The sequence below is a fragment of the Betta splendens genome, chromosome 24 (assembly GCF_900634795.4).
Source record: "Betta splendens chromosome 24, fBetSpl5.4, whole genome shotgun sequence".
Taxonomy (NCBI): Eukaryota; Metazoa; Chordata; class Actinopteri; order Anabantiformes; family Osphronemidae; genus Betta; species Betta splendens.
Window position 1 is genome coordinate 13058948 of NC_040901.2, and position 23245 is coordinate 13082192.

General features: G+C 48.8%; 2 protein-coding genes across 4 annotated transcripts; one reads left to right on the forward strand and one right to left on the reverse strand.

The window, feature by feature from the left end:
* Positions 1-1511: 1511 nt before the first annotated feature.
* Positions 1512-2991, forward strand: gpr31 (G protein-coupled receptor 31). The gene is made up of 2 exons (XM_029140746.3): positions 1512-2294; positions 2367-2991. Exons 1-2 carry the CDS (start codon positions 1752-1754, stop codon positions 2826-2828), a joined length of 1005 nt encoding a protein of 334 aa, XP_028996579.1. The 5' UTR covers positions 1512-1751; the 3' UTR covers positions 2829-2991.
* A 3758-nt stretch (positions 2992-6749) lies between these two features.
* msraa (methionine sulfoxide reductase Aa) lies at positions 6750-20528 on the reverse strand. Of its 3 annotated transcripts, XM_029140751.3 has the most exons (7): positions 20314-20528; positions 20105-20223; positions 12297-12365; positions 12105-12224; positions 11150-11254; positions 10926-11032; positions 10057-10584 (listed from the first exon to the last, which is right to left on the reverse strand). In XM_029140751.3, the coding sequence occupies exons 2-7, from the start codon at positions 20184-20186 to the stop codon at positions 10369-10371; spliced, it is 699 nt and encodes a 232-aa protein (XP_028996584.1). In that variant the 5' UTR covers positions 20187-20223; positions 20314-20528; the 3' UTR covers positions 10057-10368. The 3 variants fall into 3 exon arrangements, with proteins under 3 accessions (XP_028996582.1, XP_028996584.1, XP_028996581.1); XM_029140749.2 differs by lacking the exon at positions 10057-10584 and adding an exon at positions 6750-7425 and having other exon boundaries at positions 20105-20478; XM_029140748.3 differs by having other exon boundaries at positions 20105-20525.
* Between the last annotated feature and the right edge of the window lie 2717 nt (positions 20529-23245).

Here is a 23245-nt window from a genome sequence, read left to right on the forward strand (position 1 = left end):
TGGATCTAGTTTCCATGTTTAGGCCAGAGACTTCTTCTATGTGGTCCTTTGATGCTTTAAAGCTAACAATAACTTCCTGATTTGTCCGGACCCCTGGGAAATTACTGCTTTCTCTGTAACGGGGGCAAATGTTGAAACCCTGCATAGATTCACATGCAGAGCTACAATGTTTTGGTGTGGAGACTTGTGGGCCGTCCGTGTGGAGGGACTGTTTCCTCTGATGCACTGACGCAGCACCACACGGGTTTAGAGCTGTTGGCCTCATCTGACGCTTCTCTGTGGCTTCATCAGCACAGCTTCTCCTTTCACTCTTATCTTCTTCTTCCCCTTCGCTACCAAAGGCTGTTGGTTCACAGGCTGACTGCTTATTTCCACACTCTGAAGCAAAGTTCTCTGCTGTGTTTCTGGTATATTTTCTTTGGACTTGTGACAGACACGCTGCATCATGAAGGTTAGGAGCGTTGAAGTAAGTTTGTTTTTGCTTGTGAGCCTGGGAAAACTCCTCTGCCTGAATCCCAGCATGCTTCTGGGCTGTCTGAGGATCGTCTAAGCCAGAGCCAGTTCTCAACTCAGACTGAGAGGTCGGCGGCTGGGAGGTTTCAACCTGGAGCACTTCATCTTCGTGACTAAACGGGGCAGAGGAGTTGTGGATGAGCCGCTGCTGGCTGAGAGGAGCTCCGAGGTCCCGCTGGTCGTCGCTTATGAACTTACGCCTGTCTGTTCTGGAAATGGCCTCAAAAAGAAAAGTCCTGAAGTCACCACACTGCATCATAGCACAGGACACCACATAGTAAATCAGTAAATACAACGATCCTGGCGTGTCTCCAGTCACGTACTCTCATTTGAATGTTTGACACCCCATAATATCAAATTAGGCATATTAGCAGTATAAATGTCATAGACAAGTGGCCTATATCATTCTGTCAGCGTCACAGACCAAACACATTTACAGCTGAGTACCTGCCGTGGAGCCGACTCTTCAACACCTCCAGAGAACTGACCTGGATTCCATCACTTTGTGAAATCTGGACGGCTCCTGTAACAGGAAAAGTGGTTCTCGATTTACCTGAACCCATTTCTTTTGTTTGCTTTGATAAGATACAGCAACACTGAGCAGCCACGAATGATAATGAATATTTTAATACTTTAAATGTTATTTTATCAGCGTAGAGCACCAATATTTACAGACTGTACAGTATGAGAACATCTACTGTACTGTACAAGTCTGAGAGCGAAAAATGTCGTTCCTGAGAATCCTTAATCCTCAGAAGAGCAACACGGTTGGTTCTCACAGCACCAGGAACAAGCAGCGCTGTCGTTCGAGGAGGAGATGTTCCCATAAAACCAGTTTACAGCATGTGTATTGCACTGTGTTGATTTAGGTTACACAGGGGACATTCGGATTCAGTCTAAATTCACCCTGTAGCTTCCAATGCCTGGATTATTCTATGCTGGTTCCTGCTTTGGCCTTTATGAGCCCCATCGGCCCCACAGGGAAAAACAGCTGGTGATGGACATCTCCGGGCAGAAAGGAGGAGCCACGAACGCAGGGCTGAACAAAAAGGTGAGGTCGTCTGACATTTGCCTCAGACGCAGATGCTGACACTCACCAACAGGATATAAAGACAGGAACATACGAGGACTCAAGGAAGAATAAACGTCTTTAGGAGGATTAAAAGTTCAGGCAATGAAGAAGAGATTTGGCTGCAGGATTTTTTCAGCCTGTGATTAACTTTTCCCTGCAAGCTTCAATGGAGAACATCAGTGCCGCCCCCTACGAGCCCACTGAGGCCTGCAGAGCCGCAAACAGGGCGCTCTACAACTTCTACGCAACCGTCACCATCGTGATCTTCACCCTGGCTTTGCCCCTGAACGCGTCTGTGCTCCACCTCTTCATTTTCAAGCTCAGGTTTTGGAAGTTAAACACCAACAACATCTTCCTCTTCAACCTGGTCCTGGCTGACGTGCTCCTGCTCTTCTGTTTGCCCATGAAGGCGTATAACTTCACCAACGGATACAGAAGGAGTGTTAACGAGGTGCTCTGCAAAGCTACGCTCTTCATGTTGTTCTTGAACCGCGGCGCCAGCATCGCCTTCCTCACGGTCACGTCCATCGATCGATATTTCAGCGTGGTGCATCCGGGGCGGAAGAATCTCGTGAAAGCTCTCAAGAAGTTCCCTGAGATCTCGATCCTCATCTGGCTCCTTCTTCCGCCTCTGACTATTCCCACCATGGTCACGAACTTTGAATGCTGCAACACCCACAAACACGAGAAGCATGATACTCTGATCAAGGTAACCTCTCACACTCGTCACCCATCGTTACCAGATTCGTCACCCGTCCGTCATCACTTGTTGTGGTTGCAGGATGTGCTGGACAGCATGAGGGAGGTGGTGTTCTTCACGCAGGTCCTGGTTCCCTTTGTGATCCTCACCTACTGCACGGTGCACATCATCAACCGGCTCAGGAGGAGGACTGTTGGGGACACGGCCAAGCTGAGGAGAGCCGTGTTCCTGGTGATGTCTGTGATGGTGGTCTTCTCCTTCTGCTTCCTGCCCTGCGCCGTGGCCAGGATGGTTCTCCTCGTTGTCAAAGTGCAGGAGCTGAGTGAGTCCGAGCAGGAGAAGGCTGTGGTCGCCTTCGACGGCCTCATGGTCCTCTCCTTCATGGACTGTCTACTGGACCCACTGGTCTACTGCTTCTGTAGCACCAAGTTTAAAACTCTTTACTTCTCCAATTATTTCCCGTTTTTAGTGAAAAGACCTTCGATACCGTTAAATAGCTCTGTGGGGAAAACTATGCAACCCGTATGCAGCAATGCCACTTAAACTCATGGACAGTTTGTGTAAAGCGTGGAAGTTGTGTCGTGGCTTAGAACTAGACATTTTATTTGACTGGAGGCTTTTACAGACTGATGAAATATGGGCAGTTTGCAGCTTTACCACTGCCAGGCTAGCGTGCACTTTAAATAAATCACTACTCTTCCTTTTATGATGCGACAGGTTTACTCATCTGTAGGAGAGCGGTGCAGTTTTGAACAACGGCCCCTGAGCCGTGAAACATTCTGCACTTATTCTAACACCTCATTCATGAATGAGTGAGAGGATTCAGAGCTCCACAGCTTTGTGGTAATTAATGTATTTTTACTTTAAATGTCACCTTTGTAAAACTGACAGTGGGTAACTGTGTGAGAGAACTGCAAATATTTGAGTAAGGAAAGGAATATACATGTACTATATGGCCCAATGTATAGTAAACACTTTTATCTGTACAGCACTTTGATCAATTCAAGCAAAAAGTGCTTAACAAATAAAGTTACAGTTACAGTAGAGAACGATGTTTTTAACCAGTCAGACCAGACCCGACTTAACCGTCAGTCTTGTTGATTCATACTTATTCAAATAATAATCAAATTAAATTAATAATAATAGTAATCTATTACACATCTTACTCATCGGCTCACCTTTACTAATTATTATAACTATACTGGCTTTCAAAATATGAAGATAGATGTAAATAACAAACAAATATCAAAACATCAAATGATGATGTCTTATGTTTGTAAATACCTAAACTTCCTATGGTTTATATTAACTTTCAAGTATTCTGCTAAAAATGTACTCACATAAAACGAGTTGGTTGAGCTGCTTCTTGGAAGCAGCAGCTGCTTCTTACCTGGGCTGACATATGTGGACGTAGGACCGTTCTCAGGCCTCTGATCCGACGGGGGAGATGAAACCTGGAAAACTGGGAGCTACAGCACAGAATGGAGAAGAAGGAGACGAGGAGACAAAGATGAAAAGCAGTGAAGGTCGGTATGGTAGCGAGGACTCATACCGATCATGATTAGCCACCTTCTCTGAGGTCATCACTGCCAGCGCAGGTGCAGCACCAACGCAGTACGAGGACACGCAGGCAGGAAACAGCTGACCTTCAGGAAAGAACCAGTCAAACACAGACAGCTGATTATCTGTGAGGAATCAATTGAACGCTTCGTTAGTAATTCATACTGTTTACAAGAAACGTACAGTATGACTCATCTGCTGGAGCACCTTTCTGTACTGAGCAAAACAAAACAACACACTGTCCATCAATGAAATAAATGAAAGTGTTGTACCTTGCTTTGAACATCATGCTTAAAAAAACACTGCTCAGATGTTCACACTGACCTGATCCCAGAACAGCCAGCAGTTCATCGTGCTCCCGTAGAACCCTGTGGATTTGCTCAATTTGCTGCTGCACATGATCTGGACGCTGCCAACAACGTTTGAGACTCTCGTGAGGAGACGGTGAAATCTGAGGCGCTGCTGCCCTCTAGCGGCAGCACACGACTAAACACATGCCTATAAACAAGTGCTGCAGCAGACAATCAATGCAAAGTACAAACTGTCCCAGGACTTTCATCAGTCGTTTTGTGAAGAACAACAAACATACTTGTTTCACTGTTTGACTCATGGCTGAAGTTGGATGCAGTTTGTCAATGCGTGAAGACTCAGGCCTCAGACTAGAGGAGACACGGGCGTGACCCACGTCTGGCTCAGCTGGAGGTGGCGCGTGCGGCCTGTCCCCCTCCACCTCCACCACGTGGATCCTGAAGGTGCGTGAGGTTGATGCAGAGACCGACTGCTTCACATTCTGTGACATTTTCTCCGTGGGAACTCGTGGGATGTCAGTCATCGCACGTCCGCTTGAAGGCCGTTCTTTTATGCCTTCATATTCACAATTGTTAATGTAAGCACAAAATAAAATATAGTGCAATGCAAAAAACTATTAATATAATAATTAAACTATCATTTTTATTTACCTCAATATTTAACTTACAACGTACTTAATGACCAGCTTCAAACAGACAGAACGACCAAGCTTGTGTAATTAACGAGGGTTAAGATACAAGTTATGAAACAAAGAGACATATTATGTTTATTTGAATCAAGCCTCGGACTCATAGTTACCTGGTTCCGCTTCAATCTACAGGAAGTTTGCGGTTGCTACAGCAGCGAAGCGTCCAAACAACACGAACCTGAACACAAACGTCTCATCGCGAAATAATTGTCCCTTCAAAATAAAGTGCGTTAGTACGTTTTAAGGGACTGGATAAAACAGATTAAAATTAAAAGAGATGTTAATAAAAAGATTGAAATAAAAAGCGATTATAATAAAATAGTTTAAAATTAACTGAAATCAAAATATCAAAATGTAAATAAAACTGATTATAATAAAATCAATACCACAATTTATATGTGGTTCTATATGTGGAATTAAACAGCTTTTCAAACAGCAGCAATCAGTTTGTCCGGTGGACTCCATCCTGTCATAACACAGGGAGGCAGCATGATCCCGTTCTCTAAGCAGACGGAGGCAACTAATGCACAGGCAAATAGAGGATTGGTCGATGATTCATTTGATGAAACCATTTGATTCATATTCAGACTAACGCAGTAAGTCGTTCATGTTTTGCCTCATTAAATCTGATGCGTTTCTCAATAATATTTTATCTGCTTTGTTTCCGTTTTTCCAACATGCTGCTAAAACACATGTTCTTACTTTCAAATGTTGCCCTCTGGATGTTGTCAAATAACTGCATGTAAACAAAATCCCCTGGAACGGTTGAGCTGGATCATAAAATTAGTAAACAAGATTAAAAATGAATGAATTACGCATTAAAGTTTCAGCAACTGCCAGGTTTCAGTGCAATAGGTGCATTCGCTGTACAAACCAGTCTGTGCTACGATAAACTGGATAAACTCTTAAAAACAAAGGATGGAATCGTTATCGTTTCATTATTGTAACAATGCTCAAGTCATTAAGAATCCTGAAAAAAGGGAGCCAAGGTCAGTATGGCCTCAGTCACATTATGTATTAATTGTGGTAAATTCATCTTAACAAACTCATCATTATCCCAGTCCCATTATCACTCATCAGATCTTAAAGATCATTATCTAAATATTATATGGAAAGTCATTTCTCACAGTTATGAGGAAAGATTAAATACCACCAATTTCAGAAAGAATGAATGTGCATGTCATAGGGTTTAATAACAGCAGATGTTGAGAATTGTACTAACCTTTATTTAAACCACTTTTTGACTTATAGTTTTTCTGAAAGATGTGCGTTATCACATTAATATGAATCCAGTCCTGATGAAGTCGTCTGACGTGATGGATGCTTAAAGGTGCGATTGTGTGAGAATAATTATTCAGAATTAATTGACTGGTTATTACTCAAAGACACTAAACATCCCCAAAAGACACAGCTGAATTTAGTTGTATTAAAAGTGGTAGGTTTCAATAAAATTTGCACAAACGCTCAATTCATCATGGGCTCCGTCCTCGGTCGTACTGGGTTTTGCTTTTGTTTTGGAGGCGGTCCAAGGCGGCGCTGCCTCGTCCAGAGACGTCTCCTCCCTCCTCCTCCACTGTGTGACGGCGATGCCAAGCTTTGGAGGGCCTGGCACCAGCCGCGCTCTCCTCCTGCTGGTGTGTGCGCGTGTTTGCATGCCGCACCGTCAAAACACACATATACTGTACAAACACACATGCAGCAGATTAACAGCGATGACAGATGAGTCACAGACTGGAACATTGCTTCAGGCAAAGATCAGAGGAAGGAGGTCATCCAAAAACCCTGCCCTAAAACAACACAACACGCATGCACGCGCACACGAGCACGCACGCACGCACGCACACACACACGCACGCACACACACACACACACAGCTCGTGAATTAGCAGGAGGAAAATAAACCGGAGTCCTGATTTCAAGCTTTATTCCTTGTTTTGTGAAGCGTTCTGTGCACATGTGCAGTAGTTATTCATTATATTACATACATTCATCATATTAAAAATGGGAAACTTTGAGTTAATGTGCGTGGACAGATCTTACTAATGTTAATGTCTCACCTATCTCACAGGTGGGCTTCATTTCACTGCATTTCATCCTCTAATAATGTACGGGTTCCATCATTTTCACAGGTTCAACTTCACAGCAACCAAATCCAGTCTCTTGCACGGAAGCCGTATTCTCCCATGAAGATTTAAAAAGTTGTTATTTTTGTGTGTAATAATGTGAAAGGAGAGTCAGGAAATTATGGCAAACGATTTTCGCCATCGTTTTCTGCTGAGAATTTGAACGTTTCTTCATATAATTAACAAGAATCTGATACAATGTGATTTCAGATCGCAGCATTAAACATGTAGAGTAACAGCCAAATCACACTGTTACTGATCGCCTTCGGCGGCTGCGCGGCCGCTGGGTCTAGGACGCCGTCCTGAGTCCTATGGGGCAGGAGACGCCCGTGCCCCCCAGGCCGCAGTAGCCGGCGGGGTTTTTACTCAGGTACTGTTGATGGTAGTCTTCAGCGTAGTAGAACGTGTGGCCTTTGGATATTTCTGTGGTGATGGTTCCAAAACCTTCCTTCGTCAGAACCTGAAGGAAGCAGAAACATGGAGAGGTGAGACGGCGAAACCGGGATCAATCTGCCAAGAAGTGCATTAAATTCCACTTTACGTTGCACATTAAAGCAAATGGACTGTGTTTGCTTTAATACTGTTATTTGCTGCAGCATTAAACCAACACGCGACAAGAAAGGGCCGATCTCATCAAGAACCCGCGCTGCAAAGCACCTATTAGACACGAGGCTGCAGGCGAACACACATTCACACAGTGGATGGTGGAGATGACGGCTTCTCCTCCTTGTGATAAAAATGACTCAGCCAGATGGCGTGTGGGTAAATGAGGAGACAAAGCGAGGACACGTATGGAGCTTCAGTGGGTTTAGCATGTGCGCATGCATATTCACAGCGCAGCTCCGACCCTCGCGCTCAGCAGCCGTCTGACGCCCGCTTTGGCCTTTAATGCGAAGCACGAGGCTGACGGTGCGCGGGTTCCGTAGCCTGGTTCCTCCACGCGGTTCTAGTGGGAGCTGGAACCTGCTGAGGCTCAGACGCGCCGGCCTCGTTTTTTCACTCTGAGCTCTGAACATCACAGAGCTTTGATGCGAAGTAGCACAAACTTGCACTTGGATTTAACTCCTGGGGGAAACACGAAGCGGTTTATATTTAGTACAAAAACAATCAGACTCACTGTGTTGGTAATTTCACACGCGGGTGCGTCTAATAGTTTGTGAGAGTTAATTGTTGGAGAAGCGATTCAACTTTATTGACGTCAGAGGAAGCCGTTAAAGGAGATGTCAGCAAACAAAGCCAGAGGGAGCGAAGCCTTTACAGCACAAAACCAGAGCCACCGGACAGAAAAGAACCGAGGAGGGCGGGTTCCCTGGCGCTGCCGGGTCAGAACCACCATCAGCACCTACTTTTACACAGCACTGGGTCCAGGTGAGACCTTAAACCAGTAACGAGCCTCAGCCTCCGGGACCGGCCGCTGATCCAAAGGTGCCAGAACCTGCTCCAGGACGGGTCGGATTCCTGCTTTCACCCTGTTCCATCGTCTCCAGGCCACAGCAGCCGATGAGGCAGTAACTCGGGGGTTGGGGGCGTCAGGCTGCATCCAGCGCTACCTGGTCCGAGGTTTCCAGCTGGTCGACTGCTCACGACTCGCATGCATTAATTAGCATGTCAGAGACGCGCAGCCTCATTTGAATGCAAATACCTGCACTACGGTGGCACGGCAGGAAACGTGAGCCGCGCTGATAAGCCGGCGTGAGGCCACAGACCCGTGGACAAATATCAGTCAAAAAGGTGAAGCTGGCGTTTTTAAAAAGCCTAGAAGGGGATTTCAGCGCCACGAGAGAAGCAAAGGGCGTGTGCTGGTGCTTCAGTAGATATAAGGAAGCAGCCAGAGAGCAGGAGCTGCCAGAACAATGAGGAGACGCTGTGTTAGCACCCAGGCCGGCACCCACAGGGCGAGCACGCATTATTACGTAGGTACGTGCACACACACGCACACACACGCACACACACACACACACACACACACACGCACACTAATGATCGCTGAGAGGCAGCAGAAAATAAGGGAGGCTCCTTTCATTCCTTTCATGCTGCAGACAGCGGCCACCGCGCCTGCGAGGCAGTGTTCTGCAGTGCTGATGTACACACACGCACACACACACACATACACACGTGCACACACACATACTCACAATCACCCCGTGTGTGAGCAATACAATCAAGCCAGGCGTTGAAGCAAACACAGCCAACACCACTGCACTGAATTCAGCTTCTCCTTCACCTCTTTCTCTCTCTCCCTCTCTCTCTCTCCCTCTCTCTCTCTCCCTCTCTCTCTCCCTCTCTCTCTCTCTCTCTCCCTCTCTCTCTCCCTCTCTCTCTCTCCCTCTCTCTCTCTCCCTCTCTCTCTCCCTCCCTCTCCCTCTCTCCCTCTCCCTCTCTCCTTCCAGCTGCCGTCTACATTTTTCATGTCTGCGTATATGAAATCTGGCTGAGGGAGAGAGAGGAGGCTGCGTTTGAAGCCGTAATAAAGATGCAGGCCGCGTCTGGTGGGTGTGTCCTGGGAAAATCCTCGGCGCTGTGATGCTTTTTACATCTTCAGTGTGTTTGAGATGAAGGAGAAGCGGGCGGTTGCCACGAGAGGCCGCGGCCACGGTGGACGCGGAGACAAAGACGAGCAAAGCCTCCATCCACACACCAGACTCCAGCCAGGAGTTTTGGGAGCGTAAACTCATTAATATTTTAAAGACGGCCCCTGTGCAAACGCATGTGGAAGCCATGTAGGCGTCGAAGGCAGAATCTGCATCTACGTACAGCAAAACACTGAATTATTGATATTTACATCCAAATATTTTGGCACTTAAATGCTCAGTTTTGAAGATGTTGAAACCGTGTGAAACATCGGCCGCGGTCGACGACGGGCGATAAACGGACTCGAAGCGGAACGTGACCAAACCCAGACCCAGCAGCCGCTGTGTGTGTGCTGTGTTTGCAACTAAAGCAATTTCTGTGGAGCACAGATTTAAGGCCCAGATGGTTTGGCATGAAGTGTGTTTGCTATAGGCCAAATGATGGCACACACACACACACACACACACACACACACACACACACACACACACACACACACACACACACACACACACACACACACACACACACACACACACACACACACACACACACACACACACACACACACACACACACACACACACACACAGATGGGAGATGGAGGGGGAGGCAATCTGGTGAGAAAAAAAATGACAGAGGAAACAAAATCCATCCATGTGGTGGTTCGATGGATCCCACTCGTCTGTGTATAGAATGAAAACCACAGTTTAACGAGCGGCAGAAATTGTGTGCAGCCGTCCGTCCATGAGCCATTACAGATAAAAGCCCGTTACTTCGCTCTCTGTGCATCAAACTACCAGACACTGGTCCTCGGCCGCCAGCTTCCCAATCACTGAACAGCAGCGTTTCTATCTGCTGCTCCTTCTCCACATCTCACAGCGAATAGCGCCCACATTAGTAACTGGGTTAAGTTACAGAACGACAGGCTGCTTCTGTCTTCCTGATTCTCTGCCATCGACAGAAGCCTGTTTCTATGTGGCTCTTGTGTTTGTTCTGACCGCTCCACTTCCTTTGGACTCGTGGACTCAGACGGGTTCCGTCCGTTCTGCAGGGAAACGAGGTATCAGAAGCAGGAGGGACGAACAAAGAGAGGAATAACAGGAACAAATGAATCTAATGAACGCAATGGAAAAGTATAGAGTAACAGCTTCCTCGTCAGTTTCCATGGCAACAAGCCCTGTTGGTGGGATGGTTGCGCAGGAGTCTCAGCAGGAGCGCGTTTGACAGCGTGTGAAGAAGCAGAGACAAACTGTATGTGACGACTGGGAGCGTGCACGCGAGGTCATGAGCTGCACCCGGAGGCGAGCGCTCCAGGTACGGAGATAAAGGACGGGCCGCAGGAGGGGATGCTGGGAAGTGGAGTCCGAGGAGGCTGGTGGAGGCTACCTGCTGGTACTGCTCTTTGGAGGCCAGCGCTTCCTGCAGCTGCTGCTCCGTGCAGGCGTAAATGGCCGAGCGGTACGGCGTCCCCACGTCGTTGCCCTGTCGCATCCCTGCACACACACAAGCACAGCAGGACGTGACCGAGGGTCCGGCTGATCCAGTCAGATCCATCCCTCTGCCACTGATCAGGACCTGGACCGGGTCGGGTCTGGATAATGGGAGCGTACCTTGAGTCGGGTCGTGGTTTTCCCAGAACACCTTGAGGAGGCTGGAGAAGCTGACCTGCTCTGGATAGAAGACGACCCGGACCACCTCAGCGTGGCCCGTTTGACCTGCGGGGCCACACAGAGGCGTCAGCAGGTCTGTGGAGATCAGAACAGGAAACAGGAGACGCCTGAGACGCCTCACGCGTGCGTCCCTGTCCTTCAGCGTCCTCCAGCTTAAACATGCTGCACCACGGACGGACGGACGGCAGCTGCTAATGAGCGTGACCCGAGCGCTTCTCCTCGTCCCCAGCTCTCATTCCCATTCCTCTCCTATCTCTCTCTATCTTATTACTTTTCCAATATCGGGCGCTATGGATTTCGGCGCTGGATATTGGCGAGCGGAGACAAAGCAGCGGCCGATATTAAATTAGCGCTCTCACAGGAATAAATTAATCTCCCGCCGCGTGAGAATTAGAGCGGCGGTCGGGAGGTGGAGAAGGAATGTGCGCGGAGCTGCTGTACGTCAGGGCCGATCCTGAGCAGCTGCTGCTCCTTCATAGCTCCACTTCACAGTTTGGGACCAAACAGTGAGCAAGTAACAGACGTCAGGTCTCCTTTTCTGTTCTTTAACTATAGCATGTGAATACAGTTCACGGGTAAAACTCATTAAAGGAAAGGAACAGTAAAGGAATGGATGATGAGAGGAAGCAGGAGGATGAAGAACATGGGAACAGGTCATTAAACGGATCTGATCTCCACATTACAACAAACTCAGTGTAAATGTTTAACCACCAGCGAGCGCTCAGATCAGGGATGTTTCCTGAGGAAGGAAGGTGTGAGCAGCTGCCAACATGCTGCGCTACGAAAACACAGCTCAGCTCAGCAGCTTCCAGTTGCTGAGAGAAAACGTGTTGAAGCAACAATCAGAGCGGAACACAGACAGACGGAGCCGTTCTGGGCGGGTTCTAGCTCGTACCTGAGCACACGTCCCGGTAGGTGGGGTGGGCCGTGAAGCCGCCGGCGTAGCCCACCTGCGTGGAGTACACGCCCTTCTGCCTCCACAACTTCCTCTCCGCTCCCCAGAAACAGCCCATGCCTGAAGACACACGCACACGTTAGTGGACGCCGGCGGCGCCGAGGGCGGAGCTTCAGGACGCGACGCTCTCACCGAACACGACCACGTCGGTGCCGTTGGGGAACGGAGGAACCGTGCTGCTGCCGCTCACGTGGTGCTTGGCTGCAGGAGGAGGAGAGAGAGGACGAGATGAACGAGTCTCAGCCTGTGCTCATTAGCATCAGAAGCATCGGAACGTTCATTAGTAGTTGGTTAATGGCGTAAGAGCCGCTGTCCATCAGCCCTCACATCCCAGTGGATGGGTTCATTCATCAGGCAGGAGATCGTGTCCTGTCGACTGCAGCGTGTTCCTTTAAACAAACAGCCCGTGTTTGATATGTCACAGATCCAGAAACACTCCACACACAGACTGACCCACTTAAACACGCCGAGCAGCGGCTGCATTCACTCCAATCAGCCAGAGGTTCACGAGGCCCCGCTGGGGCCACGCAGCCACCTGGACGAGCTGGTGTGTGTGTGTGTGTGTGTGTGTGTGTGTGTGTGTGTGTGTGTGTGTTTCTGTGTGTGCATGCATGTTTGTGTGTGCGCATGTGTGTGTGTGTGTGTGTTTCTGTGTGTCTGTGTGCGTGCGTGTGTGTGTTTGTGTGTGTGCGTATGTGTGTGTGTGCGTGCATGTGTTTGTGTGTGTTCGCGCGTGTGTGTGTGTGTTTCTGTGTGCGTGCGTGTGTGCGTGCGTGTGTGTGTTTCTGTGTGTCTGTGTGTGCATGTGTGTGTGTGTGTGTGTATGCGTGTTTCTGTGTGTCTGTGTGTGCATGTGTGTGTGTGTGTCTGTGTGTGCATGTGTGTGTGTGTGTGTGTGTGTATGCGTGTTTCTGTGTGCGTGCGTGTGTTTCTGTGTGTCTGTGTGCGTGCGTGTGCAGATGGTGTTTAAATGGGACGAGGCGGCTCGGCCCGTGCTCCACCTCCCCCTGCTTCATGAATGGCAGCGTAATCGTCAGGATGCCGATGGACTGGAGCTTCCAGATGGACCCTTACAACCAATTAGCAGAGCTCCAGACACGCATGAAGACGAGGAGCGTTCTTCATCCCCGCTCACGTCCACGCATCAGCCTTGTTTATCAGCTGCTGCTGGAGCCGCGCCTTCCTCTGGACTCTGAAGGGAGGACGGCTCCGAGTGCTGCAGCCATTTCTCATCCTGATGAGGTCCTGAGATAGAAACGAGTGCAGCTGCTCACCTTCGGTCCCTGCTCACCGTCGGTCCCTTTGGAGCCCGGTTAGTGACAGGGCAGCAGTTTGCTGCTTTAAGCGTCCACCACACGAGGAGCCGTGAGGAGCAGTGTTTGATCCACGCTCATTCCATGACTGCATCACACACAACCCTGCTCCAACTTCCTGTCTCTCCATTAGCAGGCGCTGCATTAGCTTCAGTCCCGCAGCGTCCAGATACGAGCACGTCCTCCTCCTGTGCGTCGGTAGCGGCTGCCTTCAGGCCCGTTCATTACCGACTCACACAGTTGTAGATGCTCACACCAGCGATCATGGAGTGACAAACAATTTAAATGTAAATGTTGGCAAGAAAAGACAAGGAGTCTGAATCTGCTTGATGTCATCATTCGCATTCAGTGACTTGTGGACAGTGTCTCTATTTTGCAGACTGACGATGGCGCTTGGCTTGAAATAAAGGCTGAAAACAGCTGGACCTGAGGCCGACTGAGCCGTGGTGTTGCTTTATTCTCAGATCGTCTCTGGACATCGACAGGGAGCTTCTCCTCCTGAATCTAAAGCGAGTGGTCGTGCCCGACGCCGCAGGACTTTGAGGTGGAGGCTGAGACTTTCTTCCTTTGCTTTGTGCCGCATGCAGGTGTCACTGAGCAGAGGATTAAATAAAGGAACCGTGGGCTAAGATGGAGGACGGACAGGAAAGAAACCTGTTCAAAAGCCTTCATTAATACACACACACACACACACGCACACACGCACACGCACGCACGCGCACGCACGCACACACACGCACACGCACACACACGCACACACACGCACACACACGCACACACACGCACACACACGCACACACACGCACACACACACACACACACACACACACACACACACACACACACACACACACACCTCCAGCATAATTATTTCACGCCGCTCTCCTTTGAAATGCCTGTTGTCGCCGTGGCCTTTATCTCATGGAGAACGATAACGACGCTTCTTGTAAATTAATTGAATTTATTCTTGTGTGAGTCAACACTGAGGCTGGATTATTGTGGTTTCACTGCATTGTTTAACAGAGCATTAACTCTTAAACTCTTAAACATTTAGTTTCTGTGTTAAAAACTGAAGGACGCAGCTGTTTAAGAAGAGCTGTGGTTTAATGAGCGGCATCGATCTGAGCATCGGGTTCATCTGATTCACTGCAAGGAAACATCTGAGCTCAGCTTCAGCTTCAGGTTCATTGTTCATCTGTGATGGAGGAGAGAAGAGCGAGTCTGGTGACGAAGCGCCTGCTCCTAAAACTCTGTCACAGTAATGAGCCTGATCACAGAGAAGCTCTTATCCAGGGTGGCAGCGCACACACACACACACACACACACACACACACACACACACACACACACACACACACACACACACACACACACACACACACACACACACACACACACACACACACACACACACACACTCTGCATTAGTGCTGCTCTATTTCAGCTCAGTGTGTGAACAATGGAGGTACAGTAACCAATCAGATGTTAGGTTTTTTTTATCGTCTTCGTCCCTTTTTTAATCTCAAACACATATAAATTACAGTAACAACGTGAGACAAGGAACGACACAGGAAGATGAAGCTTCTTTGTGTCATCCTGCCTCCAAACGCTGACTCAGCCTCCTGACTCAGTCCTTTTAGTCGTTTCACCCACTTTACTTTGTTTCTCTTTCAGCAGCAGCGAAACGCAAACACAAAGTTCCAGTTTGGAGATTTCAAAGCAGATTGTAACTATTCGGTCCATTGGAGCCTCTGATTAATGAGAACGCTTCAGCGGCGGCTGCTGCTTGATTAGTTGCTTTCACTGTTTGTTATTTACTGTAATTTGACAAATAAGTAAAGTGGAGGAAGGAAAATAATGTGAGGTTGACAGAACCGAGCCGGTCCGGTCTGATCCGCTCCGGTCCGGTCCGGTCCGAGCAGCGTCTGCCCTGCGTGGAACCAGGCCTGTGTGACCCGACCGTCTGGTGCTGAGCTCCAGACGCGACAGTAAGAAATGAGACGGCGAGTCCTCACTCACCCACAACCTCAACCGCACTGCAATTAAATCTACAGTAGCCTCCCCCACCTCCCCCGCCTGGTTACGTCTCCCCCACCTCCCCCGCCTGGTTACGTCTCCCTCCTCTCTCCATCAAAGCCTCTCAATCAGCTGCTTTGATCGCCATCGTCACTTTTATGAGGCCCATCATTACAACCGTCAGCCTCATCGTTATCACTCTTTCACACCACACAGGATGATAAGACCCAGGTCTTATTAGTGTACAGGTCCTGGAAAGTCCTGGAATGTCCTGGAAAATGAAAGTGCACCCCTTTGCTTGTCATTGAGGAGTGTTGGCATAAATGAGTGTATAGAGCTGAATAGACAAATAAAATTACCACCTTGCATTTGAAAAAAAACATTTTTTTAACTAAACCACAACAATATATGAAATATATCTCAGCTAGGTTTCACTGAAATCTAAAAATGTAAACTTTAACCATTTCCATTAATTAGAACAAATCCCAATGAGCGATGAAAGTGACCAAAACTGCTTGTGTCAGCGTGTTTTTTAAACATTGCCTCAATCTGCTCATATTCACACAGAAAACCAACGGGATGTAGGCTTTAGGGTCCAGAATGCTGGAAACACTGTAACCCTGAGTGACGGCTGGGTGTAGAGTGGTGGTTGGGTTAATGAGACACCACAGTGTGTGTGTGTGCGTGTGTGTCTCCATCGATCGCACACAGCCATTATTAGTGAGGCTGTGTGTGGTGAACACAGGCAGGAAATAGTACTTAATGCACTTTACACTGGCTCTGATTAGAGCCTTTCAGGCTGGAACCTGTGAAGCCGCTGGACGCAGCGTCTATAGGTAGTAATGGCTTTTAGCAATCACACGCTCTGAGGAGGGGAAGTGCTTATGGAAAATGTTGACTGCTGGGCAGAGCTGTGATGCTCGACCAGGCTGTAAACTATGATTAATGCATAAGCAGAGATACTGTTCTATGTGAGACACACACAGGCTTTTATTAGCATTAATACATTCATGATGTGTTGAGAGGAGCTCGTTATCGCGCCGTGAACTCCTACATCACCAGGCGCCGCTCCAGCTGCGGGGACGAGACTGATCACGGGCTCAGGCAGAACCGGGCACAACAGCAGAACCGCACGGAACCACATCCGTCATGACCCGCTGGCTCCAGCTCACGCCTGGTTTCATGCACACGGAGCGTATAGGATCACACGCGTCCTCATTAGGGTCGAGGCTCCACCCTCGGCCGCCTCCATCATTCATCTGCACGCGTCTCACGTTCAAACACCCGTCAAGGTTATCAGGCTGCTGCGTGAACAACAAAGAGCTCGGAGCAAGCGCGCGGCCATTCAGCGCTTCATTCACTGGAATCCCTCCGCGTTGTCGTGGTAACGGCTGTGACAAAGGTGGACGGCTCCAACCCGATAACGCTGCGCAGTCAATTAACATGAGCGGGAGGTGCGAGGGGCACGGCGGGCTACACCTGATGCTGTGTGTGATACACGGCCCACGGCCATGTTATCACAGCGCTGAGCTCCTGCCCTCATGAGGCCTGGCACAAGGAATGTGGAACCTGAGGGACCGGTTCCACAGGTTCTGGAAAGTGAAAACTACGCAGCTGAGCAGCAGCTGCTTTCAGACCAGAGCTCCTCATCTGAAAAAGCCTGAGATGGTGGAATCATCCTCCCATTAGCGTTGCATCACCTCTGATATTTATGTCGACCTCAAAGAATCTGGAAATATTTTTTTATTTTTGGTGACAATTAAATGTCTCCATAACAACAAGCTGCCGTATTAATGACTCCCGCCCTGAAGCGCGGCTGCTGATGAACAGGTTGGGCCTCGGCAGCTGCTGGATGTCTGCTCACACCCGCGCGACGGCTGCTGAAGCGCTCTGCAGCTCCAGCTACGGGTTTCTGCTTCCACGTCCGCGCGTGGTTGTTGGAGTGGAGGTCGACTGGGCCGAGCCGGGTCGGAGGTGCAGAGCTTCCTTCAGGCCGGGGCCGAGGGCGAGCGGAACCGTTTACCTGCGCGTGCGCTCCCACGGCCACGGGTTCAGAGGCTGAGGACGCGAGAGCGGCCGGTGAAATGTGGGATCAGAACAACGTCAGGGATGATGTACGAAGCTGCTGCTTGCATCATCAGACGCGTGCAGAGGCTCATGGTGGGAGGTTCTCACCCTCAAACAGGCCAGAACAATGTCCCATCATTCTGCAGGCGCCATGTTATTACAGAACAGCTTCCGACATTGTACAAAAACACAACTGTGCATCAATTAGAAACGAGGCTCAGTGAAACAACAGCCTCTGAGCAGGTCTGCTTGCTGTCATTGCTCCTCACGAATGAACATGAAACCACCTTTAAAGCTTTAAACCTTTGCAGGCATTTGTGCAGACAGCTCACAGGAAGTGGGCGTGTCCCTATCACGGGTCCACCCAGGTGACCCCCCCCCCCCCCCCCACACACACACACACACACCTCAGCTCTGAGCATTTCTAAGCGTGAAAAACAACCAAGAAGCCAAAGTGCAGCCGTTGACGTTGATCTCTGTCCCGTCGGTGACTTTTTATCCTCCGTAACAAACAGCACGACTTCATCCGTAAACATTTAGGCATTTAAAGGCTCAAACCTGGTCCAAAGCCCGACCCGCATGGACGGACCACCTCTGTGGAGCTGCAGGTCCGGCCTCCGTCTGAAACGGTGGACGCGGCTCTCGAAACAAAGCGCTTCTTTGTTACCTTTAAAAGGACAGAACTCACCGGACACCGTGCTCTTTTACGTTTCCGAACCGATCGGGTCCAGTCGCTCCGGAGCGGAACCGTTAAAGGGGAACCAGCTTGTTTTCTTTGCGGCTCCCATTGCGTCCTCCCAAGTTTTCAGCCCGTTGCTACTTCAGCTCTGGTGTTTTCAGGGCGAAGCACAGCTCCGCCGCGGAGCCTGGACATTTCCTCTGGCGCCGCTGCCCTGAGGACAAAGGAGGGGACCCCTGCCAAGCCGCTCCTGCAGCCACGGCTTTTCCTCCCCTCCCTGCTCACTCGCTCTTTCTTCATCGCTCTCCATTGTGGCAGCATTCCCGAAAAGATTTGGCGAAGCTCCAGGCTGTCTGCGGCGCCGTCTGAGCCCTTCCACGCACGCATCCGTCCATTGGTCCATCCGTCTGTCCGTCCATGCATCCGTCCATTGGTCCATCCTTCTATCCGTCCGTCCATCCATCCGTCCAGCCCATAACCTACTGCGGCGGACCCCCGCCCTCCTAACCCCTCCAATCCCTCGCTCTCCAGTCCAACCCCTTCCAGTCCAGCCAAAACATCCAACGCACTTTGGACAAATCGATCCAAACCCACTCAAACGATCGAATCCATCCTCTCTTCCTTTTCCCGTCGCTTTGTCTCCGAACAAAACAGTCAGTACCCTCTGCACACAACCTCTACACTCGCTACGGGTTCCAGACGTCTTCCACTTTATAGTGAGAGAAGCAGGGAAACATGTGCTTGACTCTGTTTGCATGTGTGTTAGACCTTTTGTTCAGTGCCAGAGCAGATCTATTCATCAAGTGCCAACACTCAGTGCCCCCACTTGTAGTGAAGAGGGGGCAAATCCGTGCCAACTGCCCCGACTGCCAGCTACACACACACACACACACACACACACACACACACACACACACACACACACACACACACACACACACACACACACACACACACAACTTCTTAGCAGCTAGTAGTTATATTTATGAATTTATGTCCTATTAATGCTTCTTCATTGTTCATGTCATATGATAATCCACATACGCTGCAGAGTGGCCTCAGCTGAAGCAAATATTATTGCATGTACAGCAAAACAGGAAGCAGAATGAAAAGGTGCATTGACACCTGACACAAACCTGGCGACTGGTGTGATCGCGTTCCTGAAGACTTTACATAATGTGATTTGTTTATATTAAAACAAGATGCACTGGACTGAAAATACAGAAAGAGTCACTTTGGACCAGATCAGAGCCAGATTAACAGGGACAGTCAAGGTGACTCATTATGTGAATGAGGAATTAGATGACATTAGAAATAGTTTTGTTTTCGTTTTTATTGTGCCTTGAACTATCTTTAAACGAGCATGAATTAATGGTTAAACACGGTGGTGTGATGGTTATTAAACACTTTACAGCCTTTTAATCCGGAGTCAGCGCTTCTCTATCAGCAGATAAATTAATCACTGATCGTTTTGTGGGCAGATCTTTAGTAAAAAGCGAAGAATGTACCACTTCAAAGTGTGGTTGCTTTAATTTAAGATGCTAAAACTTTAGCAGACATTGAAACGTTAAATAGTTATCTACTACAGGTACTTAGCTGCGCATGCGCAGTTCTGCCCATGACGATGTTGACAGTAGTAGTTGTTGCTAACTGCGAAAATAATTATTCGTTTTACTTAATCTTAACTTAAATATGATTTTTGACGTCAGTGGGGCAACGATGTAAACGGGTGTACGGTGAAACGTCAGTACAAAAAACGAACACAACTCCGTTTGTTCCGGTTCGTTACCTCTACTGCGAAAGACATACAGTAAAGTTCTGCTGCGGAAGCTAACATGCTAGCTAACCAGCCGGTTCGGTCCTACCGGAGACTTTGATGCTGTCGGTGCGGCCGGGGAGCGCTGTGTCTGGAGTCGGCATCTGGGCTTTGGAGGCCATCTCTCCCATCCGACCGCTGAACAAATGACGCACGACGAGCCGGAGCCTGCAGGAAGTGACCATTGACTTAGCGGCGCGAGACACCTGCTGAGCGCTAGCCGTTAGCTTAGCCGCTACATGACCGCGGCGGCGTTACCTAACTGCTGGAACTCGTGTTATGTCAGGATGCGCACGTGCACGCGATCCGGAGCAGAACCAGGATCAGAACGAACCCGACCGCATGTCTCCTCACACCACTGCAGCGTTACTTTGAACGTAGGCTCGGAAATGAAACGGTCCCAAACCTCAGCCACCAATAAGAAATATGACAAATAGTTTCTATTGAATGTCCAGCAGATGTCCCACAAAAACAACCACTGACATCATGCAGATGTAAATAACAACAAATGGGCCACGTGCTGTGGTTTTCGATGAAACGGCACAAATTCTGCCTTAGTTATAATTGTGCCTCAGCTGTTTTAATGTTGGACCTGCCACTTGTAGTTATATGGAGGATTTCACATTTCCAGTAAGTTTCAAAAGCAAAATGAAGCAATTCCACCGGTTAAGAAAACGAGCAACTTCTTAGTATTCGGGTTTAAACAAATTGTGTCAACATGTTTCTTAATGACTAGTTACTTGTGTAACACTGACAGACGGATGTTCAGAATTCTAACACACTGACAAGTATCAAGCCAGTGTCAGGAAAAAAAAGCATTATTACGTTATATTATTATATTTTCTATGATTGAAAGATTGATTATTCTGCAGAATGAGCATTTTTTACTTTTCTAGTCACATAGCGATGCTTTTACCTTCACTTCAGGGCAGGACTTGATGAAGCATGTGTCTTGTTTCTTACAGTTATTACTGTTGTCATGCTGCTGCTGTAAACACAGCAGAATTCCCCCATTGTGGGATTAATAAAGTCCTATCCTATGTTTACTGGTGAATGTATTTAATAAATAATGTGAATTTCCTTTGCTCTGATTGTCGGTGGTGGGATGAATTAAAACAAGCTCTGCAAAAAGGAAACCACTGATTATTTTATGGTCTGTGGCTGTAATGTGCAGCCGAATGAGCGAAAACACAGCCCCCATCAGTCTACTGGTTCCCCGTAAGCAGAGTGGGGGAAGGTAGGGATGGGGGACAGATGACGAGCCATATGGAAGAACCCAGGAGAACGTCGCTCATGTTGGAAAAATATTAATTTCAGTGCCTGTTTGTGCCTGTATGAAGGTGAGAATCATTAATAATTCAGCAGGTTTGAGAACAGTTTTAATTTCCACCACAGAAGAAGAACGTCTGTCCTCCCAGATATCAAGGTCGACAACCAGTGATGTTCTCCTCTAAAATGTTTTTAATCCAGAAACAATAAACAGCTGTTATTGACATAACACAAACCCTCATTCAAATCCTCACCGGTCTGAAAACAGCTCAGTCTGGTTTTGGTGGTTTGGATCTCGGTGGAATTCTTCCTTCAGCTTTAAGCCACAAAATAGAGAAAGGTCCAAGGTGCTGATACATTTCATTTACGTGTTCAGATTCCTGTTACATCAGAACCTGACAGTACTGGAGACCGGGTCAGGCTCCAACCCTGCAGTTCACATGTTATGGTCCAGTGGAGAATCTGGGTTTTCCTGCTGAAGCTCAGGTCATATTTAATCGTTTGTCATTTGCTCTTCTCGTCTCTTGGATGAAACCAGCACATTAATGTGAGTGTGGGTTTGATGGATCGGTACCTGTAATGTTGAGGCAGGTGCTCTCATCCCTCCTCCCTGCCTCCATCCTCAGAGGAGGACAGAGCTGGATGCAGAGCTGGCTCCATCCGACTCCCTCTCTTTCAGAGGACCACCCCTCCCCTCTCCATCTGACTGCGCCCAACTTCGCTCCCTCCATCCTGTCATACAGCTACTGTATCCACCGCCTGACTGCACCCAGCTCGCACAAAACCTGACATTTGCGAGGTTGGGATCCTGCTCGTCTCCGGCTTTGGACTATTTGTGCTTTCACAATATTTTCTGGAGAACCCAAACAGCCGCTTTGTCAGTGTAGCTGCAGAAGAAGGGCAGTCCAAACTCCGCATCCTCCGCATCCTCCGCATCCCTGCATCTTCAGCATCCCCGCATGGAGCTCCGTGGAAGAGCGTCGCGAGCGGACGGCGCGCGCACATCAAGCCGGGTTAAAGCCTCCCACCGGCGGACAAACAGCCTTCATATCGGCGCGCTTTATGCGGAGCCGGCTGCTTTTTGAAGGCATCAAACCAGATGTTTCAGAATTTAAATCTGCGCCATTCGTCTGCGCCTGAAAGGTATTGTTGCTCGGTTTCACTCGCTGCACCACGTTCATCCCTCTGAATTCGGAGCCTTTAAAGGCCTCGCGTGTCTTTTGGTTTTATTTTTAGATCTGCATCGGCTCCTTTCATCTCCGCTAAATCCGCAGTGCCGTCGCGCTCTGCGGAACTTCTTAACCCGCTCTTTCTGGAACGGGAACGAAAACCTGCGCACATCGCAACGCGGCGCACGAACGCAAAGCGCATCTGCAAGATTTTTCTTTAATAAGTCGATGTGCGGCACAACAATGCAGATGCGCCGCAAATATCCAAACGTCACGTGTGATTATGTTCTGCGCTGTCAAACAATGCGCTGACCTAGAAAACTGACCGTTCTGACGTCATTAAAATCCCCTTTTTGTTGGTGTCTGCGTTTAAAGATTGTGATTTTTTGATATAGGCTCCAACACAAGCGCCGACCCCCACAAAGGCGCCCCCCCCCCCTTTAGCCTACATGAGCTATCTGGGTCATTAGCATTTCGGCGTCTAATGAGGCTGCAGATGGGACCTTCTCCTCGCCTCTGCCGGGGAGCCGTTGAGCAGCACAGATGCTGCTGCACGAAGCCGCGACCGAATAAAAGCGCTGAATGTCACAGTGTGAGTTTGGAGCTGAGGGGTTGCGTGCTCGTGTGGGATGAGGAGTGGAGACGCAGCAGCAGCAGCAGCAGCAGCAGCTTCCTCCCCTGCAGCCGTGTCATTAATGCAGTGGTGATGGTGGATGAGGCTTAGTTCACCGCAGTGCTGCTCAGGAGACTCA

Bases quoted from the DNA above. Each gene is read 5' to 3' on its own strand.
- gpr31 (XM_029140746.3), top strand. From the start codon at position 1,752: ATGGAGAACATCAGTGCCGCCCCCTACGAGCCCACTGAGGCCTGCAGA. The intron at 2,295-2,366 runs GTAACCTCTCAC...TTGTGGTTGCAG, and splicing joins AGCATGATACTCTGATCAAG to GATGTGCTGGACAGCATGAG.
- msraa (XM_029140748.3), bottom strand. From the start codon at position 20,240: ATGGTCACTTCCTGCAGGCTCCGGCTCGTCGTGCGTCATTTGTTCAGC. The intron at 12,225-12,296 runs GTGAGAGCGTCG...GTGTGTCTTCAG, and splicing joins CACCGACGTGGTCGTGTTCG to GCATGGGCTGTTTCTGGGGA. The intron at 11,255-12,104 runs GTACGAGCTAGA...GTGGCCCCGCAG, and splicing joins CTACCGGGACGTGTGCTCAG to GTCAAACGGGCCACGCTGAG.